The sequence below is a fragment of the Lynx canadensis genome, chromosome B4, assembly GCF_007474595.2.
Source record: "Lynx canadensis isolate LIC74 chromosome B4, mLynCan4.pri.v2, whole genome shotgun sequence".
In the NCBI taxonomy this organism is placed as follows: Eukaryota; Metazoa; Chordata; class Mammalia; order Carnivora; family Felidae; genus Lynx; species Lynx canadensis.
Window position 1 is genome coordinate 134,102,110 of NC_044309.1, and position 27,447 is coordinate 134,129,556.

General features: G+C 54.7%; 2 protein-coding genes across 3 annotated transcripts; one reads left to right on the top strand and one right to left on the bottom strand.

The window, feature by feature from the left end:
- The first annotated feature begins 709 nt into the window (after positions 1 to 709).
- CSDC2 (cold shock domain containing C2) lies at positions 710 to 13,846 on the top strand. Its single transcript, XM_030320779.2, has 4 exons — positions 710 to 953; positions 9,251 to 9,549; positions 11,188 to 11,310; positions 11,884 to 13,846. The coding sequence occupies exons 2-4, from the start codon at positions 9,374 to 9,376 to the stop codon at positions 12,044 to 12,046; spliced, it is 462 nt and encodes a 153-aa protein (XP_030176639.1). The 5' UTR covers positions 710 to 953; positions 9,251 to 9,373; the 3' UTR covers positions 12,047 to 13,846.
- A 249-nt stretch (positions 13,847 to 14,095) lies between these two features.
- PMM1 (phosphomannomutase 1) lies at positions 14,096 to 24,401 on the bottom strand. Of its 2 annotated transcripts, none has more exons than XM_030320776.2 (8): positions 24,275 to 24,401; positions 21,158 to 21,275; positions 19,952 to 20,028; positions 19,734 to 19,825; positions 19,395 to 19,494; positions 15,938 to 16,013; positions 15,014 to 15,129; positions 14,096 to 14,641 (listed from the first exon to the last, which is right to left on the bottom strand). In XM_030320776.2, the coding sequence occupies exons 1-8, from the start codon at positions 24,359 to 24,361 to the stop codon at positions 14,519 to 14,521; spliced, it is 789 nt and encodes a 262-aa protein (XP_030176636.1). In that variant the 5' UTR covers positions 24,362 to 24,401; the 3' UTR covers positions 14,096 to 14,518. The 2 variants fall into 2 exon arrangements, with proteins under 2 accessions (XP_030176636.1, XP_030176637.1); XM_030320777.1 differs by lacking the exon at positions 24,275 to 24,401 and adding an exon at positions 22,733 to 22,760.
- Positions 24,402 to 27,447: the final 3,046 nt, after the last annotated feature.

A 27,447-nucleotide genomic window follows, 5' to 3' on the forward strand; every position in this document is an offset into this window, starting at 1 on the left:
GGGTCTTCTTCAATTCAATTCAATTCAATTCAATTCAATTCAATTCAAATGTCTTCTACTGGGGGCCAGAGAAACAGATGAGTTCTGTGACTTGCCAATGTTCATGTACCTTATTCACAAAGATTTCGGCCAAGTGAAGGACAGATCTGAGCACAGTGTCAGTGTTAATGGAGGACAGGGGACACTGTGAGGAACCAGAGGGTAGAGGAAGGTCTGAGAGACCCTGGAAACCTGGTTTATCGCACTCTTGTCTGGAGCATCCTCAGAGAGAGCTCCTCTCTGCTGCGACCTCAGTTCTCCCAGCCTCACCCCCCACGCCACAGCCCCCGCGCGTGCGCGCGCGCGCACACACACACACACACACACACACACACACACACACAAGCACTCCCACCCACTAGCTCTCTAATTGCCAGGAATGCAGGCTGCCCCAGCTACTCTCCCCCTGCATTCCTCAGCAGCTACTCCCACCTGGCAGGGCAAATTATACCCTGGCCTGGCAATAAAAGCCACTTTCCAAAAAAAGAAGCTTTAGGGCCCTGAGAGACGCAGCTAACTCCCTCGCCCAGCCTGAGCCTGACTCAGGAGGCGGTGTCTGGCCCAGAGGCAACAGGGCCCCATGTCCCTTTAAGCAGGGAGTACAAACTCCCAACCCAGTCCCTCCCTCTCGCTCTTCCTGACGTCAGGAGGAGGGCGTGTGTGAGTGAGTGAGTGAGGGGCTTGAGGTGCTGCATTCTCTCTCTCTCTCCCTCTCCCTCTCTCTCTCTCTCTCTCTCTCTCTCTCTCTCTCTCTCTCACACACACACACACACACACACACACACACACACAGGCGTACACACAACACATCTTTCAGACCCTCCCCTGCTGGCCAGCTCCAAGCGCCCCGAGAGAGGCAGAGTGCTGAAGGCGGCGGCAGGAGGCAGTGCCTGGACCTCATCTGCCAGGGAGAGGTAAGGGGCTGGTTGGGGGAGGAGGGCACACCAGCTCCAGAAACTGGCTTTGGCAGGGCGAAGCAGGGAGGCACGAGGTGGCGGGCCGGGGAAGGTGGCTACCTCCCCTGAGACTGGCCCAGCCCAGTCCAGTTTACTCCGGGGACGGGGACGGAGGAGGATGTGTAGATGAGCCCACCCTGTCCTCCCTCCTCCCCTGCCTCCCTCCCTCCTCTTGGCCCCCAAGGGAAGCTGAGGCTGTGTGGTTCCCTGTGAGAGAGTGTGTGTCTGTGTGTGTGTGTGTCTGGGACTTGTGTCTGGCTCAAGAGGCAGAGAAACAGCAGACACCTGCCAAGCCGCAGCCTCCTGTCTGAGAACCAGGGGAAGAGCCCTGACCGGGGAGATAATCGTGCTCCTGCCAAAATGAGAATGCAGCAGGGAGCATATGGGTCTTTCTCCCTGGAATTTGGGGCTGGGGCTTGGGAGGGACCATCTAGGGCAGGCAGACAGTTGGGCCTGGAGCAGCTGTCTTGTCCTGACTCTATTTCTTCCCAGACGCGATGGGGATAATTGTGTTAATTGGCTTGGAGAGGTGGCTCCATGTAATTATTATCACCTCAGAGCCACCCCCACCCAGAGCTCTCCTCTCCTCTCCTGAGGCCACTCCTCTCCCCTGCTTGCAGGTCTGGCTTTGACCTCCACTCTTGCCAGGGTGCAGTCCCTGGAGAGCTAGGATGTTCAGCCAGCGGCTGCCCCCCCCCCCCCCCGCGCTGTGGGACGCCCCGTCCCTGAGTGGCCTGCCCCCTGCCCCGGCACAGGGAGTCCAGGCAGAGATAAGGGGTGATGCTCGCACCCGCAAGGGAGACAGCAGGTTCCTGCCAAGCTGCCAGCCTGCAGGCTCTTCCCAGGGAGAGGGGAGGGGGACGCTGAGCGGGAGAACAATAATAAATACAGTGTGAACTGCTGCAGCGGCTGGGGCTGGGGGAGGGGAGGAGGAAAGCGTGCCCGGGTGGGGGGTGAGGGGTGGGCAACCTCTCTGAGAGCCTGGCACCATGCCCACCTGGATGTGCTCCAGCAGAGGCCTCTCGATGGGATGGGGCAGTCTCCAGCCCCCCGGAGGATGGGGAGCCGGCTCCCCCAAACACACTCCATCCCACAGGCCTCTGGGCCCTCCAAATTCTGGATGTTTCCTTCACCCAGACTCCCTCTGCCTACCCCCACCGTTTCCTTGAAGTCCTTTCTAACATCTGTTTCCTGTATCTGCCCCCACCCCTCTGGATGTGTCTGCCCCCTACTCCAAAAAAATAGAAGGTCTAAGCAGGAACTGGTTGCACGAGGGCCTGGGAAAGGCCGAAGGACAGTTTGGGCCACAGAGTCCCCTCCCAGGCCTGGCTATGTTCACGGATGCCCACTGACCGTGGAGGGGCTCAGGAGGGAGGAACAGGGGGGTCTGATACAGCCAGCCCGTGGAAAGGGGACACCCACAGGCTGGTCTGGAAGCAAGTCCCCTAGATTGGCACCAGCAGAGGGCGCTCAGGACTTGGCTGAGCTGGTCCCGTCTACGGGTCACCACCAGCACAGCCAAGTCCCAGAGCCTGGTGGGAAGGGGGCTTGGGACAGTTCAGACCTTCGTCCGTGTGGTGCAGCAGGGTAGGGAGCAGAAAGTAGCAGGGGCGCTTTTCCCCTGCTCCGAAGCCGGTGGAATCGTGGTCACGGGGGTGGGGGCACGGCACATTGGAAAGCTCTGGGCTTTGGGGTCACGCTGATTTGAATTCAGCTACCAGTGTGACTTTGACCAACCCCTTCCTCTGTCTAGGGGGGTTCAGAGTGGGGAAGTGACTCGCTCAGGGTCACACAGTCCGGCAGAGCTGGGATGTGAGCACGGCTCTTGCGCCGTCCATCTTGGCATCCTCACCCCCACCGATGCCAAGGAAGCCCAAAGGCCTTCATCAGAACAGCCCCCCAGGGACGCAGGGGCACGTGACAAGGAGAGTTCAAAAGGCCTCGATGAAGCTCGAGTATTGGCTGGGGCAGCCCCTCACCCCCTTACACACACACTGTAGGAGGGGAAAGAATGAGGTTTAATTAGGTCACCTCCAGCTGCTGGAGCAGCTTTGGCACTGATGTATTTTAAGGAATGTCTGGTGGCTGGGGGGAGGGGGTGGCCGGGGAAGTGCTGGCTTCTGGCTCTTGGTCCTGAAGCCGTTTCCTCACCCTCCTGGGCCCACCATGGACAAGACCCCAACGTTCAGAAAGCCTTCCCATCGCCGTCCTGTGTTCTCTGTCCTTCCCGTTTTTAGCCACTGTACCCTTTCCTCCCCCTGGCTGCTCCCCCATACCAGGGACTTGGGGCTGGGACACTTCTGTCGGGGGAGTTGTTTTTAAGCTTGCCAGAGTTGGCAAGTGATTCACCCAAGGTCATGGTCTGAGTCAGCACAAAGCCAGAAATAGAACCCCAAGCCCTGTCTCCCCAATTCTTCCGCGCCCCTGCTTTTCCTTCTCCAGGGGAGGGCAGGAAATGTCAGGGAGCTCCCCCCACCTCCCAGAGGTCTTTCTATAACGCGCCCCCCAACCTCTCCAGGTGCAGAAGCACAGCTCCTGACCTGCTGTGTGACCCCGCACTTCCCCTCTCTGGGCCTGTTTACTCTTCTAAAGAATGGGGATAATGTAATTATCACGTGGCAGGGGGTCGTGGGGTCTACCTGAGGAAACGGGGCCAAGGACTTGGCACACCACTGGCACGCGGCTAACAATCAGTACGTGGTGGCCACGCCTCTTGTCATGTTAGGACTTCCCATGCTGTGTTCTGGTCAATCTGTTCCTCCCACTGGACTGGGGGCCCTCGAAGGGTGGGCCTGTCTCCTCTCGTGTCTGTTGTTCCGATGCCTGGCATTCAGTTTCCTTTCGGTTATACGTGGGTTTTTGACAATCTCAGAGGACAGCTGGACTGACCTTCAGTAGTCATCTGGACCAGTGATGATTTGAGTAGCTGAGGGGAAAAACGAGGCCCAGAGAGGGTTAAGTGCTTGCTCCAGATCACATAGCCCTGGGTGGTTGAGCTAGTTTGCTTTTCCTAATCTGCCCGGAACAAGAGGGATTCTCATGGTCAAGAGAGGACTCTGGTAGCCATTTCCTGCCCCCTTCTTTTTGGGGTACCTGAGACTTGGAGGAGCCCCAGCACCAGCACGGCGGTCACCTGCTGACAGGGCTGAGTCACTACCCACAGCCCCACGGCCCCATGACACCGTATCAGGGCCTCACCTCAGGTTACCTCTGAACAGCCCTGATGTTTGGCCTTTACCTCCCCTGGTCCTTCTGTCTGCAGAATTGCTGGGGTTTGGCCTTCATGCAGGGAAATGAAGACAAGCTTGGCCGGGAGGATCAGAGCCAAAACGCGCGCACAGGGAGGTGCCCTCTCACAGGTGGACCGTTGACACAGCAGCTCCTCAGCTCCTCCCACCAGCGAGACAGGTGCTGCTATTAGCCCCATCTGGCAGAGGAGGAAACTGAGGCTCGGAGAGAGAGAGGGTCACTGCAGACCCAGGGTTCCAACCCAGGCCGTCCGGGTCCTGACCTGCCCTCTGAATGTCCGTCGGCTCATCGTGAAGGGCATTGTTTCCATAAGAGATGCTCCCAGACATACCGAGTCCCTTGGGGGCTGGGCTTTAACTCTGTCTGTATCGAAACGAATGTTCTACAAACACATCTGTTTCTTTGCTTTTGGAGTTTATCTTCCCCTTTAGTTTCTCAGGGAAAGTTCTTCTGGTAAAACTCCAACCGCGTTTTGGCTGAACCAGGAACAGAATTTAAGCTCACAGGAAGAACACTGTTCGCCTTCAGACAAACCTGGGCTCTGTCACTTCCCTGCTGTGTGACCTTGGGCAAGTCACTTAGAGCCTCTCTAAGCCTCAGTTTCCTCATCTGTAAAATAGAAACAATTGTAATTCCAACCTTTCAGGGCAACTGGGAGATTTTGAAATGGAAAGCAGCCTCTTCAAAGACTTTCGCATGGTGTGCAGCACTCAGACGATAAAAGCTGGGCCTTTGCCTGCCCCTTTCTGCCTCCTTTCTTCTGGAGGCACTGCACTGGAGGCATACCCTTCTTTCCTTCTCCCTGGTCTGGCCCAGAGAGGGGAAGGCTGTCCAAGGTCGCACAGCCCCTCAGTAGCAATGCAGGGCCTGAACCCAGGATTCCTGACTTCCCACTGCAGGGCTCCAGAGCCAGACTACCTTGGTTCAAGTCCTGGTTCAGACATTAATTGCTGTGTGGCCTTGAGTGGGTGACTTAGTCTCTCTGAGCCTCAGTTTCTTCATCTGCAAAACATAGTAGTGATCGCAGCCGCCTTAACGGGCAGCTGCAGGAATTTAAGAAAAAGGAGAAGCAAGGCAGGGACCTGGTGGGTGGGCAATTCTCTGGGGAAGCGGGGACGAGGAGAGTGAGGGTGGGCTTGGCTCAGCTCAGCTGGGTCTCTCCTTCTACCCACTCCTCCTTCGTCCTAAGCCCAATTGAGCACCCCTGTCCGGGAGGAGCAAGCTCTTACCCGGCACCTACCCAGTTCTTCCCGCATCCCATCCCATCTCAGCCTCACGGTGTCCTCTGGAGGAGGCCTTCTTGTACTCCCCGTTTTCCAGAAGAGGAAGGAGGTGAGGGGAGACCGCAGAGCAGTGTTCTCTGCACTGTGGAGGCTGCCCGGTCACCACCCCCCAGCCCTAACTCCTGCTCTAAGGCCAACTGTGGCCAACTGGGGTGGGATGGGGTTCAAGGGTCAGGGAGCAGTCCCTGCCAGGCCTACAGGGCTGGAGGGCAGGAGCACCTGTCATTGCTCTTATTCCAACCACTTCTCTCCTGCTGCCTGGTCCATTATGGGGAACCCATTCTGGGGAGGGCCAGGAAGGGGGGGCTGCTGTCAACCCTAACCCTGAGTAATCAATGCATCTTTCCCCCTTCCCTGAAAGAGGCTTTGGGTTAGGAGGCCTGGCTGGCTGGCGGGAGCAGGGCCCAGCTCAGCTGTGTCTCCCTGGAAACCACTGTGGGCTGCCTGTGCCCCTCCCCCCCAAGACCTCCCAGCACCGGCTGTCACCGCCAAGCACAATACCAGCCCTGGGAAAACTGTGCAGTGGGTAGGCCCGCCCTGCGTCCTGGAGACAAGGAAGCAGAACTTCTGTCCACCTGCCCTCCGTGCCCACATCGCGGGGGAGGGAGGCACCCCGGAGTGAGCTGTGGGGCCCGATGCCTCCTGCTTTCCCGGCGGTGGCATCTTGGGTAGATTTGCTGCCTGCTTTCCTTTTTGATAACAGCTTAATTGCAATATAATTCACATACCATATAATTCAACTGTTTCAGGTAGACAAGTCAGTGGTTTTTAGTATACTCAGAGTTGTGCAACAATGCCACAGTGGGTTTGAGGACATTTTCATCACCCTAGAAAGAAACTTGGCACCCATTAAAATTTACTCCCCCTTGGGGCACCGGGGTGACTCAGTCGGTTAAGTGTCTGACTTTGGATTTCAGCTCAGGTCATGATCCCATGGGTTCATGAGATCAAGCCCCGAGTCAGGCTCCAGGCTCACAGGATGAGACCTGCTTAGGATTCTCTCTCTCTCTCTCTCTCTCTCTCTGCCCCTCCCTCGCTCACACACACACACACACGCACGCGCTCTCTCTCAAAATAGATAAACATGAGAAAAAAAAGAATTTACTCCCCTTTATCCCTTCCCCCCCAGGCCTAGCAACCACTAATGTGCTCTCTGTCTCTGTGGATCTGTCAGTTCTGGACATTTCACGTGGATGGAATCACGCAATGTGGCCTTTTGTGACTGGCTTCTTCCACGTAGCGTAATGGTTTCCAGTCTCGTCTGTGTTGGAGCGGGTATTGGCATTTCATTCCTTTTCATGGCTGAGTAATATTCCAATCTATGGCTATACTACATCGTGTTTCTCCATACATCTGTTGATGGACTTTTGGGTTGTTTCCACTTTGGGCCTATTATAAAAAATGCCGCTGTGAACATTCCTGTATAAGTTTCTGCGTGATTGCTTTTCTTCTAAAAATGGAATAAGGGGCACCTGGGTGGTGCAGTCAGTTGGGCGTCTGACTTCGGCTCAGGTTGTGATCTCTTGCAGTTCGTGGGTTTGAGCCCTGCGACAGGCTCTGTGCTGACAGCTGGGAGCCTGGAGCCTGCTTCAGATTCTGTGTCTCCCTCTCTCTCCCTGCTCCTCTCCCGCTCATGCTCTGTCTCTCTCTCAAAAACAAATACATTAAAAAAAAATTAAAAGTGGGAATAAAAATGCCACACCTGGCCCTGCCTCCTGGACCAGGCTCAGGAAGAAAAAGCCCACCTCAGCTTGAGCGGTCGTGAGGAGGTATGAGGGGCCTGAGAGGCGGTGGCCGCTCCCCTGCAGCTCTCCTGGCCGGAGGGGGATGGGGGCTGCTGGGCAGGAGGAGCATCTCCACCCCTAGGGACGGCAGAGACAGCTCATCATCCTGACCCAGAAAAATCCCGCTTGCTGTGTGACCTTGAACGGTGGCCAGGAGACCTGCCCCGCTGTTGGGTGATGTGAGTCCTCAGTCCTCCCAGAGCCCTGCCATGCCGTGTTTTGGGGCTCCTTGGACTCTGGACTCCTAAGGAGCCTTAAACTCTTCCCTGGAAATTCTAGGCTGGGGTGGGGCGCAAGATGGAGGCCAGAAATAGGCTTGAGGCTCAGGGATTTACCTCTGGCACCAGGGCCTTTGGGTGAGGGGGTGAGGTAGTGAAGAACAGGGGTGAGGAAGTAGAGAACCTCGCCATCCTCCCTCCTACATGACTGTGGATTATGAGCACTTCTTTATATCCTCAGGCTTAGCCACGCCTGGCCATAGCCTGTGAGGGAGCGTGGTGGTGTTTATCAGATCCATTATACAGATGAGTTAACTGAGGCCAGTGGAAGTGCTACCCGAGGTCAGCAGCTAGTACACGGCGGGGCTGGGGTGCTCGTGCTCTCCTGGTCTGGGTGTCCTGCCTGGCCCCAGGCCCCCAGGCCGCCTGTCGCAGGCTCGGCCAACAGCCTGGTTCAGTCCACTGAGCTATCCTCCCCAGGGTTCCACAGCAGTGTCTCTTGGGGCCTAAGACTTCCCAACCCCTGGGGAGAGGGAATGTGTTCTCTTTCCCAATAGAGGAAAATAGAGGATGCATTCTTTCAAGGTCATCCAGGCACTGAGCAGGTGATGAGGGAATTTCTACTGATCAGCACTGATGACAGCAATTTATTGGGCATCTCTGAGATGCCAGACGCTGTCACACACATTAAATCGTGGACTTCGCAGCAACCTTGCATGGTGAGTATCTTCAACATCATTTTGGAGCAGAGGAAAGTGGGGCTAAGGAAAAATCACCAGCATTCCCAAGAGCTTACCACTCGCTCATGGTGTTCAAAGCAGGTGGAGAGTCATGAAATCCACACGGCAACCTTCTCCATGAAGTAAGAACCAGCACTATCCCCATTTTACAGAGCAGGAAACTGAGTCAAAGGTTAAGAGTGTTGACAAAGGCTGCACAGCCAGTTAGGTATAGGAGGAGGGATTCAAGCCATCTGGGTCAGAGCCTGCGTTCCCACCCACCATGATGGAACTGTTGGAGTCACGATGTTACAGTGACAAAGCTGAGATTCAATCCCAGGTCTGTGGATTTGAAGCTGCTGACGCTTGTGCGAAACTATGTTCCAGACCATCACTGGTCACCTTACCCATCCCACCTCCCGGACCCCTAGAGTGAGAGAATTAAGCTTCAAGCTGGAAGGACTTTGAGGTTAGTCTTAGCTTGCACCATCCATCGTGACCAAATACCACAGCCTGGGGGCTTAAACAGCAGACATTTACTCCTCACAGTTCTGGAGCTGGAAGCCCAGGATCAGGGCACAGCACGGTCTCCTTCTGGTGCGAGCCATTTTCCTGTTTTGTAGACCTCCCCCTTCCGGCAGTGTTCGTCACTTGGCAAAGAGGAAGCAAGCTTTCTGAGTCTCTTCTTCCAAGGGCATTAATCCCATCACGGGGCCCCACCCTTGTGACCTCACCGATACCTCATTACCTCCCAAAGGCCCCATCTCCAAATACCATCACATTGGGGGTTAGGACTTCAGCATATGAATTTTAGGGGAAACAATTCAGCTCATAGCAAGGTTAGATGACTGTTTTGTCTTCCTGGTGATGACCCTAAGTCAGGGTCCTGAAGTCACTGTGTGAGGATTCACAAGTAGGCCCAGAGCTCCAGACTTGTGCCCGGTGTCTAGGATCTGCTCATCCTGGACCACACTCACCTGTACCTCTCTCTCCCCATTCCAGACGGAGCCTGTGGCTGGTGCGGCTGCCGAGCAGGGCCAGGCCGGGCCCTGCCCGCAAGGACGCCCGAGTTCTTCACCGGCCCCTGAGCCTGGGAGCCCACCAGGCTCTCTTGCTGGATCCGCCATGACTTCAGAGCCCACCTCACCCCCAGTAGTGCCCCCACTCCACTCTCCCAAGTCTCCTGTCTGGCCCACCTTCCCTTTCCACCGGGAGGGCAGCAGGGTCTGGGAGCGGGGAGGTGTCTCATCTCGGGACCTGCCCAGTCCTCTGCCCACCAAACGGACCAGGACATACTCAGCGTGAGTACCTGCCCCTCGTCCAGGCTCCAGTGATCTTTCCCCAGGACGAGTCCCCAGCCCCATTCTTTTCTGACCCCTGTTGTCCTCACTCAAGTCCAGGGGAGCTGTGTATGAACCTTCCAGTAACTACTGTGTTCATTCATTCATTCACTCCACTAAGATTTATTGAGCACCTGACCAGGGGATCCAGTGGTGATTAAGACAGTCTTTGCCCATTAACTGCCTATAATCCAGAAGTAATTTATCTACCATTCACCTCCACCCTGCAGGGTAGGGGGAGAGGACCCAGCTTCAGACATCGGGGAAGGTGAGGTCCTAGTGGGTTTGGAAGATGTATTAGGTGAAGGAAGTTGGGTGTTCCACATACGTGCATCAACCTGGACAGAAATGGAAGCAGGCGATTGACCTTTGGTGAGGGGTGGGCAGTCTAGACAGAGACCAGCCTTGAGCCTCTGGGGTAGATCACTGGATGGGATCACAGGGGGGGAGGGGGTTTGTGGAAGTTGCAAAGGAAACTGACTTGCCTTGGCCAAAGAAGAGAGTATTTTATATTTCATTTCATTTCATTTCATTTTTGAGAGAGAGCGAGTGAGCAGGGAAGGGGCAGAGAGAGAGAATCCCAAGCAGGCTCTGCACCATCAGCACAGAGCCAGACACAGGGCTCAAACCCACAAACCATGAGATCACGACCTGAGCCGAAATCAAGTCAGATGCCCAAGCAACTGAGCCACCCAGCCGCCTCTGGTTTTTTTGTTTGTTTGTTTGTTTTGTTTTTTCTAATAAGCTCCGTGCCCAACGTGGGGCTTGAACTCATGATCCCAAGATCAAGAGTAGCATGCTTCACTGATTGAGCCAGCCAGGCGTCCCTAAAGGAGAGGTTTTTGATGGCAGGCACTAATTGTCCCCTATGTCCAACCCAAGGCCAGGCACAGAGCAGATGCTTAATAAATGATGAATGGATGAGTGACAAGTACGTGAATAGGATACAACTACCTCAAAAAGTAGTGAGCTCCCCGTTTCAGGAGGCATTCAAGTTTAGGCTAGATATTCTTCACTCAGAAGTCTTATGACAGGGGGTGCCTGGGTGGCTCAATCGGTTAAGCGTCCAACTCTTGACTCTGGCTCAGCTCATGATCTCATGGTTTGTGAGTTCGAGCCCTGCACTGGGCTCTGAGCTGATAACTTGGAGACTGCTTGGGATTCTCCTCTCTCTCTGCCTCTCCCCTGCTGATGGTGCGTGTGCATGCAAGTTCTCTCTCTCTCTCAAAATAAATACACAAACTTAAAAAAAAATAAAAAGAAATCTGACAACAGGAGCCTATGTAAGCCCAATCTCAGGAGGCGAGGGTGCTGTGTAGAGAGTGGGGGGGTGTGGGGGGGGCACTCCCTGGGAGTCAGGAGACCCTCTTGCTCTGCACCCTGGGAAAGCCAGTTCCCCTCTCTGGGCCTCAGTCTCCTTACTGTCCAATGGGACCACGAGAGGGCTAAGCTAGCATAACTGTGCAGCTTCTGACCTGGGGAGGCTTTTCCACAGCCCTGAGACGGGCTCTGCAGGCAGGGCCTGGGAGGGCTGTGGGCATCCGGGGGTGGGGGTGGAGTCCCCAGACCGTAGCTCTAATCCCCCTGCTCTATCCTCAGGACAGCCCGTGCTTCGGCTGGCCCAGTGTTCAAGGGTGTCTGTAAGCAGTTCTCACGCTCACAGGGCCATGGCTTCATCACACCCGAGAATGGATCCGAGGACATCTTTGTGCACGTATCTGAGTGAGTCCCTTCGGTGTCCCTATTCTTGGCTGGGTCCCTGCTGCAGGTTCCTGGCAGTGCCTCAAGAAATGCCTCCCCAGGCTTCTCCCCTGGCTGGCTGAAATCTGGGTTCCTGGCATCTTTCTCCTGCAGCAGGGGCTGCGGGTGCATGGGAGGAGGAGGAGGGCTAGGCTGGAGCAAGGACCCTCACCCCCCCCCCCGCCCCCCCCCCCCCCCCCCAACCACTGGCTGAGCCCTGGGATCCTGTTTCAGCATCTTGAAAACTGAGAGGGCTGGGCTGGCCCCTGGGTTTTTCAGCCTGAAGGGCAGAGACATAGGAGAGGCGGTCTAGGCCTGGCCCCCGGCCCTGATGCCCGGCAGAACCTGGAGAGGACACTGAGCTTCTCCAGGCCTCCGGACCTCCTGTGCCTTTCACATCTCAATCCTCAAACAGCAGGGGAGGGACTGCTTAGGGTTCCCACTATATGGATTCGGATCCGAGAGCTCAAACTCTGGGATGGGAGGGGAGGCTGCCCCCAGCCCGTCTGGGAAGGGGACCCACTGCTGAGCTGACGCTCCTCTCCTGCCCACCAGCATCGAGGGAGAGTACGTGCCAGTGGAAGGCGACGAAGTGACCTACAAGATGTGCCCCATCCCTCCCAAGAATCAGAAGTTCCAGGCTGTGGAGGTGGTGCTCACACAATTGGCCCCACACACTCCCCACGAGACGTGGTCTGGCCAGGTCGTGGGCTCCTAGGCTGGGGGGCTCACGGGTCAGCTGCTGGGCGGGTGGGGAGCCACACTGGGTAGATGGGCAGCCTCGGGCTCCGGGCCCCGCTGCGCCGGCTGACCCAGTTCCCTGGGCGGCCTCAGTGTACACGTCAGTCTGTCTGTGCTTGTGGCCGTGAGCGTGTGCCTCCATCCACCCCCGTGACCAGTGACTGTTGTGTGAGCTGGACCGAAGGGGAGGCCACCAGACCTGCCTTCTGTTTGTCCGCTCTCTCCTCCCCCTCCCTGCCACATCTGCACAGGACGCCCTCGCCCTTCTGTCCACTGAGCCTCTGAAGGCCTGCGTCAGGCCTGGGAGGCGGGGGCACCAGTGGGCCCACTGTACCAGCTTGTTCCCCTTGCCTCTGCCCCAGGCCTGGCCCCGGGACCAGACTCTGCTTGTACTTAAACCGCCCACCCTGGGCTGGGGTCTCCCACTGTGGCCTGTACCCCTTCCCTCAGAAACCAGGCCAGCGAGAGCTCTGGGGGAGCCTCCCAGCCTCTGGCAGGGCAAGAGGGCAAACGTTGGAGGCAGACAGAGCCCTCCTCACCGCCACGGCCCAGACTTCCTTCCACCTGCTCTCTCCTCTTGGCATACTGGAGAAGTAGGCAAGAAGGAGCTGAGCGTGGAACGTAGTTTTTGGGGTCCTGGTTTTGCCGGCCACAGTCCCTCCTCCCCAGCCTGATAACAGCTCTATGAACTCGGGTAAGGCCATGTCCCCTCCCCGGGACTGCGCTGAGCCATGCTGCCTCCGCCCTCTGAGACGCAGATCTGGGGAGGGGTGGGGGCGCATCGCCCCCAGTTTGGATGGAGCCATCCCCTTTGCCCTGACCCACAGGCTCTGCTGATACTCCGCCCATGCTCAGATCCACTGGCTGCTGAGGACCCAGTGATGCAGACGCATGTCCCCTCAGGCAGGGCCAGGCATGGGCACCTACAGGATGGCCCTCAGCCTGTGACACCACCAGCCCTGCAACCCCTTGCTGGCCTCTTCCTGCAGCTATAGTAGGTGGCTACTGCGCCCCAACAGGCCAGTGGCTGAGGTGTGATCCCGATCTCTCGAGTCCCTTAAGGGGTGTGTGTGTGTGTGTGTTCACTCTTGGGTGGGGGGCTGGTCTGGCCTGGGAGGCCAGGACGGAGCAGCTTTGCCTCCATCCTACCACCACCACCACCTCCACCCTCCTTTCCATAAAACACATCATTTGATGGGAAAAGAAATGGGGGTCAAGGAAGTCTTGCCAGGGACAGTGACCCTTAGGAGACTGGGTCTGTGAATAAAATGGGCTCAAATGCCCAGAATGAGGGGGTATCTGTTTAGAAGGATCCCCAGCCCTGTGGGAGCCCTGAGGCCCCAAGGTAGAGATCAACTGGGGTAGACTCCCCCTCCCCTGTTCTCAGTCCCTGCAAGGCTAGGGGGCCAGAACTGCTGAGATATGCTGGATGGCCCCTGCAAACTGAGAATGGCCCAGCCTGACACCCCACTCTGAGCTGCAGCTACTCCGGCAAGGCCTAGGGCTTGCCCTGGAGGAACAAGGACTTCCTGGCTTCCTTGGTGGAAGGTTTATTGGTGCCCTCCCCACCCCTCCCTTAAGGCACTTGCTGGGAGACAGGATGTGGTGACATCAGCCCAGGGCTGCCTGGCGGGGAGGGAGGAGCAGAGGGGCAGGAGGGCTCCTCCAGACCCACAGCCCTGCATCGTCCAAGTCAGAGATCCCCGAGACCCACAGCCTCCCGGACTCCCCTTCCCCCACCTCCTAACACTGGCAATAAACCCTCAACTGTGACTCAGCCTGGCCCAGAGCTGCCTGTCTGTCTGGGTCCCCGGGGAGGAGCCTGGGGAGGGTACCCCAAACCAACCCTTGTTCAGGGCTTCAATGGCCTGTTCCCCTCAAGTGGATCAAAGACTTCCTGTGTGACCCAATGGGGAGTGGAGGGAGTCCCTGCCATCTTGCTTCTCTTTCCTCATCTGCAAAGCGGTGGCTGTAATGTCATCTGTGACTGGGACCAATCATCCATTCAGATGGAATTTACACCATACCTTGTTCCAGGAACTTTAATATTTGTGAGAGAAAGTTCTGGCAAATACGCACCTTCCCTAGCGCTCTGTGCCCCTCCGGCACAGGCGAGCGGGCTGGCTCTATCTCGTCTGACACTAGCACGTGCCTACTCCCAGCGCAGGCAGATCTGTTCTGTTCACAAGGACGGGCAGCAGCTGTAGCCAGGGCTGTCAGGGTGAAGGACGGAGCTGGTCCCACCAGGAGCTGACCGGATGGGGACGGTGGTCCTCGTGGACCCTGGCCCCATTAAGGTGGGCCTTGCAGCAGGGTGTAGGAGGCAGGCATCCTGAGCCCAGAGGAGGAGGGGCCCTGGCTCCCCACTTCCTCAACACCAGGGCCAGGGGCCCTCTTTAGGCCCAGGTAGAACTCTCTGGAAGTCCCTAAGAGCGGGTGTGGGTCCTGGTCAGGCCTCATGGGCGGTCTCTGGGAAAAAGATCTCTCGGCATCGCTGTACTGTATCCTGCGGAGAGACCACGCTGTGGCCGACGGTCCGGGGGTCAGCGTAGATCTCAAAGTCATTCCCACCCTGCACACAAGAAAGGGCAGGGAAGACACAAACATGTAACGCCTGAAGGAGCCTCCCAGGGCTATGGCCCAGCATGCGCCCTGGGGAGGAGTCCCCCTCCCCACACTGGCTCCTGGAGCTGCCTCTTCTGCCCTCTCAGAACCACCAGGAAGCCCACCTTCCGGGCCTTCACCAGATCTGCCCTGACTCACTGTGTGACATGGGACAAGTGTCCAGCCAGCTCTGGCCCCAGCCGTCCAATCTGGGTAATGGGGCTGGTGAACACTAGCTGGTCTCCAGTAGTCTCCCAGGGGCCTGTTCTGTTGCCCTGTGTCCTGGCCTTGACCTGGGGGTGATTTGGGCTGGAAAGCACCTGGGCTGAGCCATACTCACGGGACTGGTCTCGTTCCCAAAGAAGTGAATGGTGTCAAAGCTGTCTTGATCCAGACTGTCCAGGCAGTAGCGCTTGTCCCAGCCCTCAGGGAAGACGTCAAAGCTGATCATGCCTCCTGTGGGGGACGGCGGACACGGCTAACAAAGTGGTGGCCCACTGGGTGAACTTGGGCAAGATCCCTCATTCATTCACTCGACAACCCTTGAGTGCCTGCTTAGAGCCTGGCAGAGGGCACGGAAGACTCAGGGACCTCACGAGAGTTGCGATCCAGGGGGAAGAACAGGCAGTAAACCAACCAGACCACCTCGGAGCATGTAAGTCAGTGGGGTCGGGGGAGGGAAGCTCCCCAGCCAGCACGGTTGGGGAGACCTCTCCGGGAGGGAACACTAAGGCCTAAACCAGAGTGGCAACTGCAGGGGAGCAGGCAGAGTCCCCAAGAAGGGCATGGAGTGTGCCAGCACCAGAGAAGGCTGGGACAGGGCAGGGGTGAGGCCACACAGGCCCTGGGGTCCAGTGAGCGCTCTGAGCAAGGGTACAGCATGGTCTGCTCTTCTGGGAGTGTCCCTCCGGACACTGGGCAGTGGGTGACGTGGCAGTGGGAGGACAGCTATGCTGGAGTTAGCCAGAGCCCGAGAAGAGGCTGCAGGAGATGATGTGAGCTGTGGTCAGATTCCAGAACCATTCTGGATACAGGGCCTTGGGACTTGTTAGTAGACTGCAGGTGGGAAGGGGTGAGGGAGAAAATTGAGGGAGACGCTTTGGTTTTTGACCTGAGCACCTGGGTGGGTGGCAGGACATGGGCTGGGTTTAGGTGGGGAAGACTGGGGGCAAGAAAGCTTTCTAGAGGTGCTGGGGAGCGAGACGCTGGGCTGGCTTCTGTGCCAGGCTCTAAGACCCTCCACAGGACGAACAGATGGACATACCTCGGGAGAACCTCAGCCCTTTTCCGGCAAACTCTGTTTTCAGGGCTTCCACAAACTTCTCCCGGATCTTCTCCTTCTGCAAGAGGGGAGGTAGGAGACTCAGGGGGCTGCTGTGAGCCAGGCCCCGTGTGAGCTCAGGTAGACACCATGATCCACCCCCCCACTTTACAGATGAGGAAACAGAGGCTCAGAGAGGGGGCTGTGCCTTGTTCAAGGTCATACAGCCTCAGTGGCAGAGCCAGGGCCTGAGTCAGAAAGTCTATGACTGAACTCAGGGCCGGATCCTGCCAGTGGGGGTGTGGGCAGGGTATCTGGAGGAAGCCTCGGAGTGGAGGCATGAGGAGGAATTTGAGGGGATGGGGCAGTCTGAGTCCCAGGTCATAAGGTCCACCTCAGGGCAGGGCTCAGTCCTGTTGGCTCTGCCCAGCTCAACAAAACAAACCAGACACCAGAGATGGGCATGAGATGCCCATGAGGATGGGGAGCCCTGTTACTAAGTGGTGGTAGGTACTCAGAGGTTAGCAGGATGCCAGGTGGCCGTGAGAGCCTGGCCAGTCAGCTCACAGGTGACCTGGAAGGGAGTTTGGACACATCCTGGGGAACCAAGAGTCACTGGGGACTCTTGGGAACAGAGTGCCCAGGACTGTATTTTAGTCAGTCCACATTGTGTAGGATTGGAGTGGAGAGAGGCAGGCAGTGGCCAATGGTTTGGGGCCTGCAGTAGGCCAGGAAGGGTGAGCTATAAGGCCAGATATGACCCAACCTGAGAGATAAGGGCAGACCCTCTGGGTTCCAGGCCTGGCCGTGTGACTATGGACAAGTTGCCTGACTTCTCTGAGCCTATTTCCTGGACTAAAAGATGGAGGTAATAAATGAACCCTACCTAACCTGCGTCTCCTAGAAAAGCAGACAGGAGGCATGTGAGCCCCCTGCCTGCCTTGGTTTTGCCTTCTTAGCAGGCAGGCAGGCAGGCCCCCAGGGAGCCCAGAGTCCCCACCAGGGGCCACTTTGTGGGCCCAGGGTTAGAGTTAAAGGTGTCCCAGGCTCAGAATAAACGTTCCCACATCGCCTAGGATGCTGTATCTCCTGGGTCTACAGAACCAAGCTGATCACTGGACAGCCCGTGTCAAGTCCAGTGTCAGCAAGGACGAGCACTGTGACTTGAGCCGGTCACTTAACCTCTGGCCTCAGAGTCCTCATCTGAGGAAGGGGACTACCTGCCCTTGGGATCTGAAGGACCAGAGAATAAAATATTTATATGGGATCCTGGCTGGTGTAGGGCACACAGATCAGGAAGTTCCTGCCCCCCCACCTCCAATATCAGAAGGGGGCGAACCGGAGCCAGAAAGACAAGACCCTGGGAGCTTTGGGAAGGGTCAGTGTGTCTTACACTTCCATCTCGTCTAGTCATTATAGCCCACGAGATGGGAACTATGCTTACCCCCACTCTACAGGCATGAAAACAGAGGCACACAGTAGTAAAGCCACTTTTCCAGGCTGCTCAGCAAGCAGGAGGTGGAGCTAGGATTGGAAACTGGGTGGCCTGAGAGGCCACCTCTCAGTATGTGCATGGGAGAGGCTCTCTGCCAATGGTCAGTGTTAACCACCCCAAAAAGAAAAAGTCTTCATGCCTGTGGGCATTGCCTATTCTAAACCCTGGGACCCAGAGTGGGAATGGGGGGTCGGTGAGCTGGAAGGCATCCCTGTGAGCCCCACCCACCCTCAGGGAAACACCAGAGGGGAACAGGTAGAGTCCCAAGGTCCCAAGTTCAAATCTTTGCTCTGTAACCAATTCCCTAAGTGACCTTGGCAAGGCATTTCCCCTCTCTGAGCCTCAGTTTCCTTTTTCATAAAATGGGGATAACACCACCTATTTCATTCATTCAGCAAGTATTTCTCTCGAGCACTTGCTACGTCCTGGGCATGTGCTGGGCACATGCTGGGCACAGGGGATCCAGCGGTGATCGGCCACAGAAATCCTGGCCCTTAAGCAGCTTATAGCTTCAGCAGGGGAAACAGATAATAACCAAGATTTGAAAAGTAGGTGATAGGGGCGCCTGGGTGGCTCAATTGGTTAAGTGTCTGACTTCGGCTTCGGTCATGATCTCGCAGTCTGTGAGTTCGAGCCCCGCATCAGGTTCTGTGCTGACAGCTCAGAGCCTGGAGCCTGCTTCAGAGCCTGTGTCTCCCTCTCTCTCCCTGCCCCTTCCCCACTCACACTCTGTCTCTCTCGGTCTCAAAAACAAATAAACATTAAAAAAAAAGAAAAGAAAAAAGAAAAGTAGGTGATGGAGTGTATTAGAGGGTAGCGATGGCTGGTTGGGGAGGAACAAGAGAGGAGTAGGAGGTGCAGGGGGACGCACTGTTGAATGGAATGAGAAAGTGACACGTGAGCAAAGGTGAAGAGGAAAGGACCAGCTGAGTCTGAGGAAAGTGTGTTCCAGGCAGAAGGCACAGCCCTGAAGTGGGAACCTGTCTGCTATCTCTAGAATCAGCAAGGAGAACATGGTTGAAGCAGAGACAGCAAAGGGGAGAGAAGGCCACAGACGGGCCAGCAGGAAATGGCTTTGGATGGATGGACTCACTCCATCCCTGAAAGGGCAGGGTAGGCGGTAGGCTTGATAAGCAAAACCCAAGTCAAGGTTTAGCAGGGGCAGCACATGCAAAGGCGAGAGAAATACTGGTATGTGCCAAGAACAGATGCAGAGAGAAGGCTGAAGGGGCGGGCCTGACCTGGGCAGACCCCTCAGGGCTCAGGGCGGCACAGGAGGGGCTGAGACACTGCTCAGTTGGCGAGAGGAGCAACGGAAGTTCTGTAAGCAGGGAGTGCATGGGGGCGGAGGTGCTTCAAAAAGGTTCCCAGTGGCACCGTTAGAGAACAGACTGGCAGGAGCTTATTGGGGAGGGGGTGGGGAAAGACACACAAGTGAACAGATTTGAGACAACTCCAGAGGCTGAATCAAGAGGAGTTACTGCTGGGGCGCCTGGGTGGCTCAGTTGATTAAGTGTACGACTTCAGCTCAGGTCATGATCTCACAGTCTGTGAGTTCGAGCCCCAAGTCAGGCTCTGTGCCGACAGCTCAGAGCCTGGAGCCTGCTTCGGATTCTGTGTCTCCCTCTCTCTCTCCCCCTCCCCTGCTTGCACTCTCTCTCAAAAATAAAATAAAAACATAAAAAAAAAAAAAAAGAGGAGTTACTGCTGTACCCTACAAGGGTGGGAAGGTGGAAATGATACCCTAGGGTGTTGGCTTAGATAAGTGGTGGCTAGTGGTGGAGGGAAACCAGCCATGTTGGAAAGACGCAGAAGTGCCTAGACCATGGCACATGGTGGGTGTCCAAAAGGGGACTGGTTGAATCAGACCACCACTGCTAATCCATTTCACTGATGGGAAAACAAAGGTTCACAGAGGTCGAGTAACTGAGGCCCTACAGCCCAAGGTCACACAGTTGGTGGCACCTTGTCTAGTTCGGAGAACTCGATTCGCTCCTCCAGGGTACAGCTCCGGCCGATGGGTGAGATGTTCAGCATGCCATTCCGGAACTCGATGAAGGTTCCACTGATGGTAACGGGGGTAGGAAGGGGGGCAGGGAGCCAGAGAGAAGGAGAATGGCCCTGAATTCAAATCCAGCCCCATTGGGACCACGGCCTCCTTGGACCTCCCAGGAGACAAGAATTCACACACCAGTAAGTTGGGGCCCTGGAGCGTGCAGGTCCCATCTGAGAGACCCACCCCTGTCCTCCCTCAGGCCTGGGATGGAGGGGGAAGGCTGGATGCAAGGCTGGGAGGGGTCTCACCGCTTCTTGGGCAGCCTGAGCAGGGCCATGTAGCGGAGGCAGAAGTTGATCAAGTCTTGCAGCAGCTCCTCCCCCAGGTGGCTCTGGATGGTCTGGGCAAGGAACAGGGGGCTCTGGGTTTGGCGGGCACAGTGCCCTCCCCCAGCCCAGGACAGAGGCACCACAGGCTATGTCACTATGGAAAAGTGTCCCGGGCTGAGGCTCTGGGGGCCACTGACCTGCTTGGAGAGCAGTCGTCCATGCTTATACTGCACTGTCCCATTCTCGGCAAACACATAATCAAACTTCTCGATGACTTCAGGGACATGTAGAGGCCAGGGGGAAAGAAAGAGTATGAGACCAGGTACCCAGAGCCAAGTAGAAGGATAAAGCCCACACTCCTTGGTTTGGCATTCAAAGCCCATTTATTCCACCCCAAACCTGCTTTTCTAGGCTCTTCACTTTCAGCTTTTTCCCCAAACAAGCCAGTCACACCTCTGGGCCTTTGCTCACGCAGGTCCTTCTGCCTGGACCACCTTCCCCCACTCCACGATCTGGCTCCCTCCTCCAGAAGCCTTCCAGGACTCAACAGAGGGAGTCATTTCTGCTCTGTGATCTCACAGTGCCACCATCCAGGCACCATCCAGGGGCTTCTGTCACTGGTTGCATGGGGGGATTTCCAGCTCTGGCTGCCACGTAAGTGGCTGGAGGGTGTGGGAGGAGGAGGTACGGGGGGCACAGCCAGGAGGCTGCTGCAGGGTCTAGGTGGGAGGCGATCACCTGGACAATGGAGGGGCAGTGGAGACGCAGACATGGACACACAGGGAGCTATTTCTAGACTTACTGGAGAATGCACGAGGGGGTACGGGAAAGGGAAAAGTCAAGTAAGTCTCTGGTTTGAGAACTGGTGGGATCTGCCCTGAGCTGAGACCAGATGCTCTGGGTCTAAAACAACTTCCTGAGTGACTTCAGATCCTTCTCTGTTAAATGGGATAACCAAGCCCTCCCTAAAGTTGGTGTTGAGGAGTAAATGAAAAGAAGTTAACATATGGCTATTTTCAGCAATGGTAGCCATTACTAACTACTGTGCATTTCAGGGGCCAGGCAGGGGCCACCGACTAGGCCAGCCAGGCATAACTATGTGCATTTTAAAGACAAGGAAATCATCCTAGACTCAGCAAAGAGAGCAGAGAATGTGAGCTACTCAAGGGCAATATTCTGTCTGCTTTGTTCCCTGTTTCTCCAAAGCCTGGCACAGTGCCAGGCACATGGTAGGTGCTCACCGTGAATCAGTGAGGGGAGTATTTCGCTGTTTCCCCCTACTTCCTCTGCAGCACAGAATCGGGGCAGGGTCTTTGAAGACACATGGGTCCAGGGGCCTCCCGAACTCCCCACTCCCTGCACCCCCCATCCTAACTGTGGGTGGCTCTGGGTGCTGCTCGTACCTTCATCCCCCTCTCCCAGCTGCTCAGCAATCTTAGAGTAGTCCGAGCCGCCCACGACACCGATCTGCACCCTAGTTCGCAGCTTCTGCAGGAAGGCAGCCACCTCAGGGTCAATTTTCTGCAGGGACAGGTTGGGGAAAGCACAAGATTTGTGGCTGTCCGCATGTCTGGGACCCCCATTCAATCCTCACTCGGTGCTCAGAATCCAGGGAGCCCATGGTTCCATTGGAATCTGAGGTTCAAGGTTTAGAACCCAGACCACAAAACTAGATGTAATGGGTTCAAAAAGTCTCTCAGCTGCAGGATGATCTTGAGCAATGGGCTTTGTTTTCTTTGCCTTACTTGTCCCATCTATAAAATGGGGGAAAGAGTAGCAACCAGATGGAAGCAGTCACTGCTAAGATTAAATGAGATCGTGGATCCAGAGTTCTTGGAAATAAACAAGCAATTAACTGGTGACTAATCACATGAGGATTCCCCACCAAGGAAATGCAAACTAATGAGTTACACTCCATGTTTTCAAACCTTCAGCTCTTTAAAGCTGACAATATGTGTAGTAAATGATGATGTCAGATGTTGCCTATGAGAGTGTAAGCCGGTGCAGCCATTTTGGAGGGTAATTTGGCAATATCTATGAAAACTTAAAATGCGTGTGCCCTGTTACCCAGAACTTCCGCTTCTCTTGCCTGGATGTATATGGAGGTCTCCTGGGGTATGGTTTATAATAGTGAAAACCTGCAAACAACTCATAGGCTCATCAATCAGAGAATGGTAAATACCTGCTCTGAAATACTACACTGTGGTTACACAGAATAAGGCAGGCCTGTGCTTCCAATATGGGAGAGTCCTGAGACATGCTGTTAACTGTTAAAAGCAAGTTCCAGGAAGGCACACGCAGTATGATATCACCCATTAAATTAGGAAAAAAAAAAAGGTGGGGGGGCGCCTGCGTGGCTCAGTTGGTTAAGTGTCCAACTTTGGCTCAGGTCATGATCTCGCGGTCTGTGGGTTCAAGCCCTGCGTCAGGCTCTGTGCTGACAGCTCAGAGCCTGGAGCCTGCTTCGGATTCTGTGTCTCCTCTCTCTCTGCACCTCCCCTGCTCACAGTCTGCCTCTCCCTCAAAAATAAATGAACATTAAAAAAATAAATAAATAAAAGAAGCCTCACAAAACAATGCTTAATATTTGTTCTGAGCAAACAGATCTAGATGAAGGTCTGGAGGGAAGCCACAGGAGAGGCAACCACCTTTCTTTCAGGAGGGGGTGGGCCAGGGATCCTGACATAGTCAGAGGGAACTTTAGCCTTCTCTGTTGTTTTCATTCTTTACAAAAGAAAGTGTTTATGGATACGTGTACAATTAAAAATTAACTTTTATTGGGGCGCCTGGGTGGCTCAGTAGGTTAAGTGTCGGTCTTCAGTTCAGGTCATCATCTCACGGTTTGAGTTCGAGCCCCGCGTCGGGCTCAGTGCTGTCAGTGCACAGCCTGCTTAGGATCCTCTGTCTCCCTCTCTCTCTCGGTCCCTTCCTCGCTCGCTCTCTGTCTCTCAAAAATAAATAATAAACATTACGGGTACCTGCATGGTTCAGATGGTTGAGCGACCGATTTCGTGGGTTCAAGCCCTGCATCAGGCTCTGTGCTAACAGCTCAGAGCCTGGAGCATGCGTCAGATGGTCTCCCTCTCTCTCTGCCCCTCCTCTGCTCACACTGTGTGTGTGTGTCTCTCTCAAAAATAAATAAACATTTAAAACAATTTTTTTAAATAAACATTAAAAAATTAACTTTTAGTTTTTTAGCTTATATATTTATTTTTTTAGGAATCTCTACACTATGTGGGGCTAGAACTTACGACCCCCAGATCAAGAGGTGCATGCTCTTCTGAGCCAGCCAGGTAGCCCAAAAATTAACTTTTAAAAAGCACTAAGGATAGGGCTTGGCATGAACATTGAAGGACAGCAATAACACACTGTTCTTATATAGGCTGATGGGTCAGTGGAGCAAAGGGTCAGAGGGAGGGGCTGGGGCTGTGTCTTCGACCCTGCCACCCTCCCTCCACTGACCTCTTTCTGCCATCCTTGAGGAGGACCCTGAGAGTTGCTGGAGGCAGGATAGCCAAATACCTCCTTGTGCCCCCAGAACCCAATCCAGGGCCGTCCAATAGGGAAGGGGGGGTCATTCAGGACCTAAAAGGGGAGGCTAAGGCCTGGGTTTCCATCAGTCTCTGCCCTGCAACCCAGCCCTACTGGCTCCCTGCTCTAGGGGATCTTAGTTGTTCCTTATGCCCAGGGACTGGAGGGCAGAATACCCTTAGGGCCAACAAGAAAGAGGCCTGCTTATTTATGTACCCAGCTGGTGAGGATCAGATTGGGGGCTCATCTAGGGTGAGATCCAAAGCTAGAAAAGCTGAGCTTGGAGCAGAGTTTGGCGACAAGCCTTTAAACAAGCAGTACTCCCACCCTCCTTGTGCCACAGTATGTTCAGTGACCAGACCAGGCCTGGGGACTCTCACCTCCATCCAGGTGGTCAGAGCCCAAAACTAATCCGAAAAGTTACAGAAGGCTTACCTCCTTCCATAACTGGGGGTGGGAAGTAAAGTGGGTGAGGAGCTTGAGAAAACAGACCTCCACCCAGGCCTGTAAAGGTCTGGTGGGCTGGCTCCGAGACCCCCGAATCCCACTAGGTGGCGACTCTGATGCTTGGGTGCGCGCAGAGGGCTCTGGGCTAGTGCTCTAGAGCCCCGGGCTCAGTCGCCAGCTTCGGGCTACAGGTGCATCCTAGGGGCGGGTGCCCGGGCTGGCGAGGCGGGGGCGCCCGGGGACCAGGCCTCAGCGAGAGGAGGCCTGAGCGGAGGCAGCGAAGCTAGGTCCCCGCTCGCAGCCTCCTCCCTCCAGAATCCCACCCGCCCCGACGCTCCCGGGCAGAAGGTGAGCGCAGACGCTCGGGGGATGAGACATGGAGGACCGAGTCCCCATCACTCCCAGTAGGCGGCCCTGGGGCATTAGGGGCCGTATACCGCTGCATCCTACACTCGGTCCTGGGGTGTCCAGGGTCACGTCGCTGCAGCCCTCTCTGTCCGCGTGACACTCCCGACGGGAGCTGCTGAACGTCAGGGCCTTACCTGGCGAGCCGGCGTGAGGGTCCCGTCCACGTCAAACAGGCAGAGGACGCGCTCCTTCCTGCGGGCGCCCTCAGTGGCGACCGCCATGGCTGCAGCTCGGCGCGCGCGGCAGAGTGCAGCGATGCCGCCTCCAGAGCCGGGTAGGAAAGAGGCTAGACTAGGCGGGGCGCGGGAGGGGCGGGGCCAGGGCGTGATCTCGGCGGGAGAAGGACTGCCCTGACGGGGCGGGGGCGGGGCCTGAGCTGACTCAGGAAGGCTGATTCTGATTGCACCAGGTGGGGAGGGGGCGTGGCATAGGGAGGAGCAGAGAGCAGCAGGCTGGTCTGATTGTTCCAAACCAGACGTAGGCGGGGCCTGAGCCTGGGCGCGACGGGAAGTGAGGCATAGAACCCGGAAGAGAGGAGCGGGGCCAGAGTTGGTGCTCGGCGGGAATATTCTGATTGCATCTGATCTTGGGTGGCTGGACGGGGGCGGAGCCTCAAACCCTGCAGTGCAGTGAGAGGGCGGGACTCCAAGAACCTGAGCTGTCCCCGAGTCTCCCCGCCCGCCGTCAGTCACTCCGTGACTCACCCGTTCCTTGCTAATGCCTTTGCCCTACAAATCTTAAGCGTTAATCTGATGGCCTTTGCTCAGGCTCTGGACTTTACCAGATGGCCTTGGCGGACTAATAATTCTTCCGCTGTCATTCTGTCCACCCCGTGAGGCCTAGCTCATGGTCCACCTCCTTCAAGAAACCTTTCTGGATCCCTCTATTCATAATTATTTAACCATCACGTTGACTTTATGATCAGTCCTAGGTTGCCTTCCCTCCCAGCTCCACCACTGTGTGACTTGGAACAAGTCACTTCACCTCTCTGAGGCTTTGTGTCTCCATCTGTGAAATGGGAAGAATATCACCTACTCTGTAGGGTTGTTGTGCATATGCAAAGAAATAAGAAGTGTAAAAGAGCCCACATAGGACCTGGCACACAGCAGGCCTATTCCAAAGGAGAATTTGTATAGATGTGTTTGATACCGTTACTGATTAAACAGGTATTGCACGTCAAAAGTCTTAAAAATGGACAGACCTCTGAGCCAGCAATTTAACTTTTAGAAAATAAGGGAAAAAATGGGGATTGGTTAAATTATGATCTATTTATGAGATGAAGTGCCGCGAAGCCATAAAAATCTGTGTTGTAGAATATTTAGCGTGGAAAAAGCATGGTAATGAAAAGCAGCAGGCTGTCTCTGGGTGCTGGTATTATGGTGAATTTCAAAGTTCCCTTTGAAATGCATGGGCTACAGCTTCCTCTTCTCCAGGATTCTGTTTTGGCTTCCTTCCATACTGCCAGAGCCAAGCACCCCCCTGCCTCCCTCTGTGCTCCCAGGGAGTGCCATTCAGTTTGGGAGTATGCCTGGGTGGGCATTTTTGCTGCATCCACTATTCTTGCCAATGCCTGTGATGAAGTTTGGGGGTGATGGTTTGTGGGGTCCAGAGCCGATGGCCAAGAAAGAATTCTTGAAGGCGTCTTTGGTGCAAAAAGGTAATTTTATTAAAGCATAGGGACAGGACCCATGGGCAGGTAAGAGCTGTACAGCGAGTGTGGGGAGTGACCCTTTTATGGAGTCGGGGAGATGAAGTAAGGAGGAAGTTTCTAAAGACTTTCACATGCTAAAGACATACCGGAGGCCTAGCTATTGTTGAATTAAGGTGGTTTTTCCCTCTAGCAAAGCATTAATATTGACAACAGGGAGTTCCTGGACTTTAGGCCATTGATGGGATTGCCTTTTTCTGGTAAACTGGTGGAGTCTCTTATCTGTTTAACCATTTGTTTTTTTGTCCTTCCCTGTTTTTGGGTAGCTGGGAGTGTCCAAGGAATAAATACACGTCCCACCTGGGAAGGGGATGTGTGCCAGCTTTACTTTGCCTTCAGCTTACCTCACGCTCCCTCATCACCTGTGATCAGCTCTGGCAGTTTAGGCCATGCAAAGACACACATCCACACACCTATGAGTGGCACTTCAGTGCACAATGCTTTTGATAGTTTTTTGTTTTGTTTTTTTGTCTTGGTAGCTGCAGTGCCCTAGGAAGATCTGATATGGTTTGAAATGTTGGGGTTTGGAGCTGAAGTCCAAGAAAGAATTCTGAAGATGTCTTCAGTGTAAACATGTGTTTTTATTATAGCACAGGGATAGGACCCATGGGCAGAAAGAGTTGGAATGGGTTGTGAGGAGTAACTGATTATATACTTTGGGATTTGGGGGAAGGTAAAGACAAAGAGAAGTTTCCAAAAGGACTTTCATATGCTAAAGAAGATTCTCAGGATCTAAGAGGCCTTGCTATTGTCAAACTATGATCATTTTTTTTTTTTTTTTTACTCTAGCAGAGCATTAACCTTGAGACAGTTGGGACTTCCAGGAGGAATATTAAACTCTGCCTGTCTCAAGGATTTGTCAATGGGCTGCAGGTTATAAGGAAATTTAATTTAATTTTGTCTACATTTCCTTTTGCCTTTGTTCTCATCAGATCGCTCGAGGCAGAGTCCGGAAAACCGCAGTTTGGTCCCTGCTAACTATAAGGACTTGGACAAGTCACATTTCCCGAACTGTTTCTTCATCTACATAATGGGGACGTAATCCCCACCTGATAGGACTATGAACAGTGAGCTAGGAATAACCATTATTTATTGACCCCCTTACTATGTGCTAGCCATCACACTGGACCGTTGACTACATATCTTCATGCATTCTCACAGAACCTCTAGAAGGTATTGTCTCCACTTGGTGAGGAAAAACAAAAGGGATGTACCCAAGGCTATATAAAGAACCTGGCAGGCCTGCCGGGCTGAGACCAGAGTGAACAGGTAAGGTGATTACCTGCACAGGCAAAAAACTTAGGAGGACACCAAAATAAACATCAAAATAAGTGGTGTTTTAATTTTTTCTTTCTAATTTAATATTTTTTAAAAATAAAAATTAATGCCAAAAAAATCTGTGATGAGCAAAATATAGAAAAAAATGTAAAAGACAGGACCAATAATTGTGCCCTGCTGAGGAGCCATATTCAATCCGGGCCATAGGAAAACTGTTTGTTTGTTTGTTTGTTTGTTTGTTTGTTTGTTTGTTTCCAGACCCTATGCCAGAGTTTGGTTCATTCATTAAACAAATGTGTTGGGGTACACACTGTTCTGGAT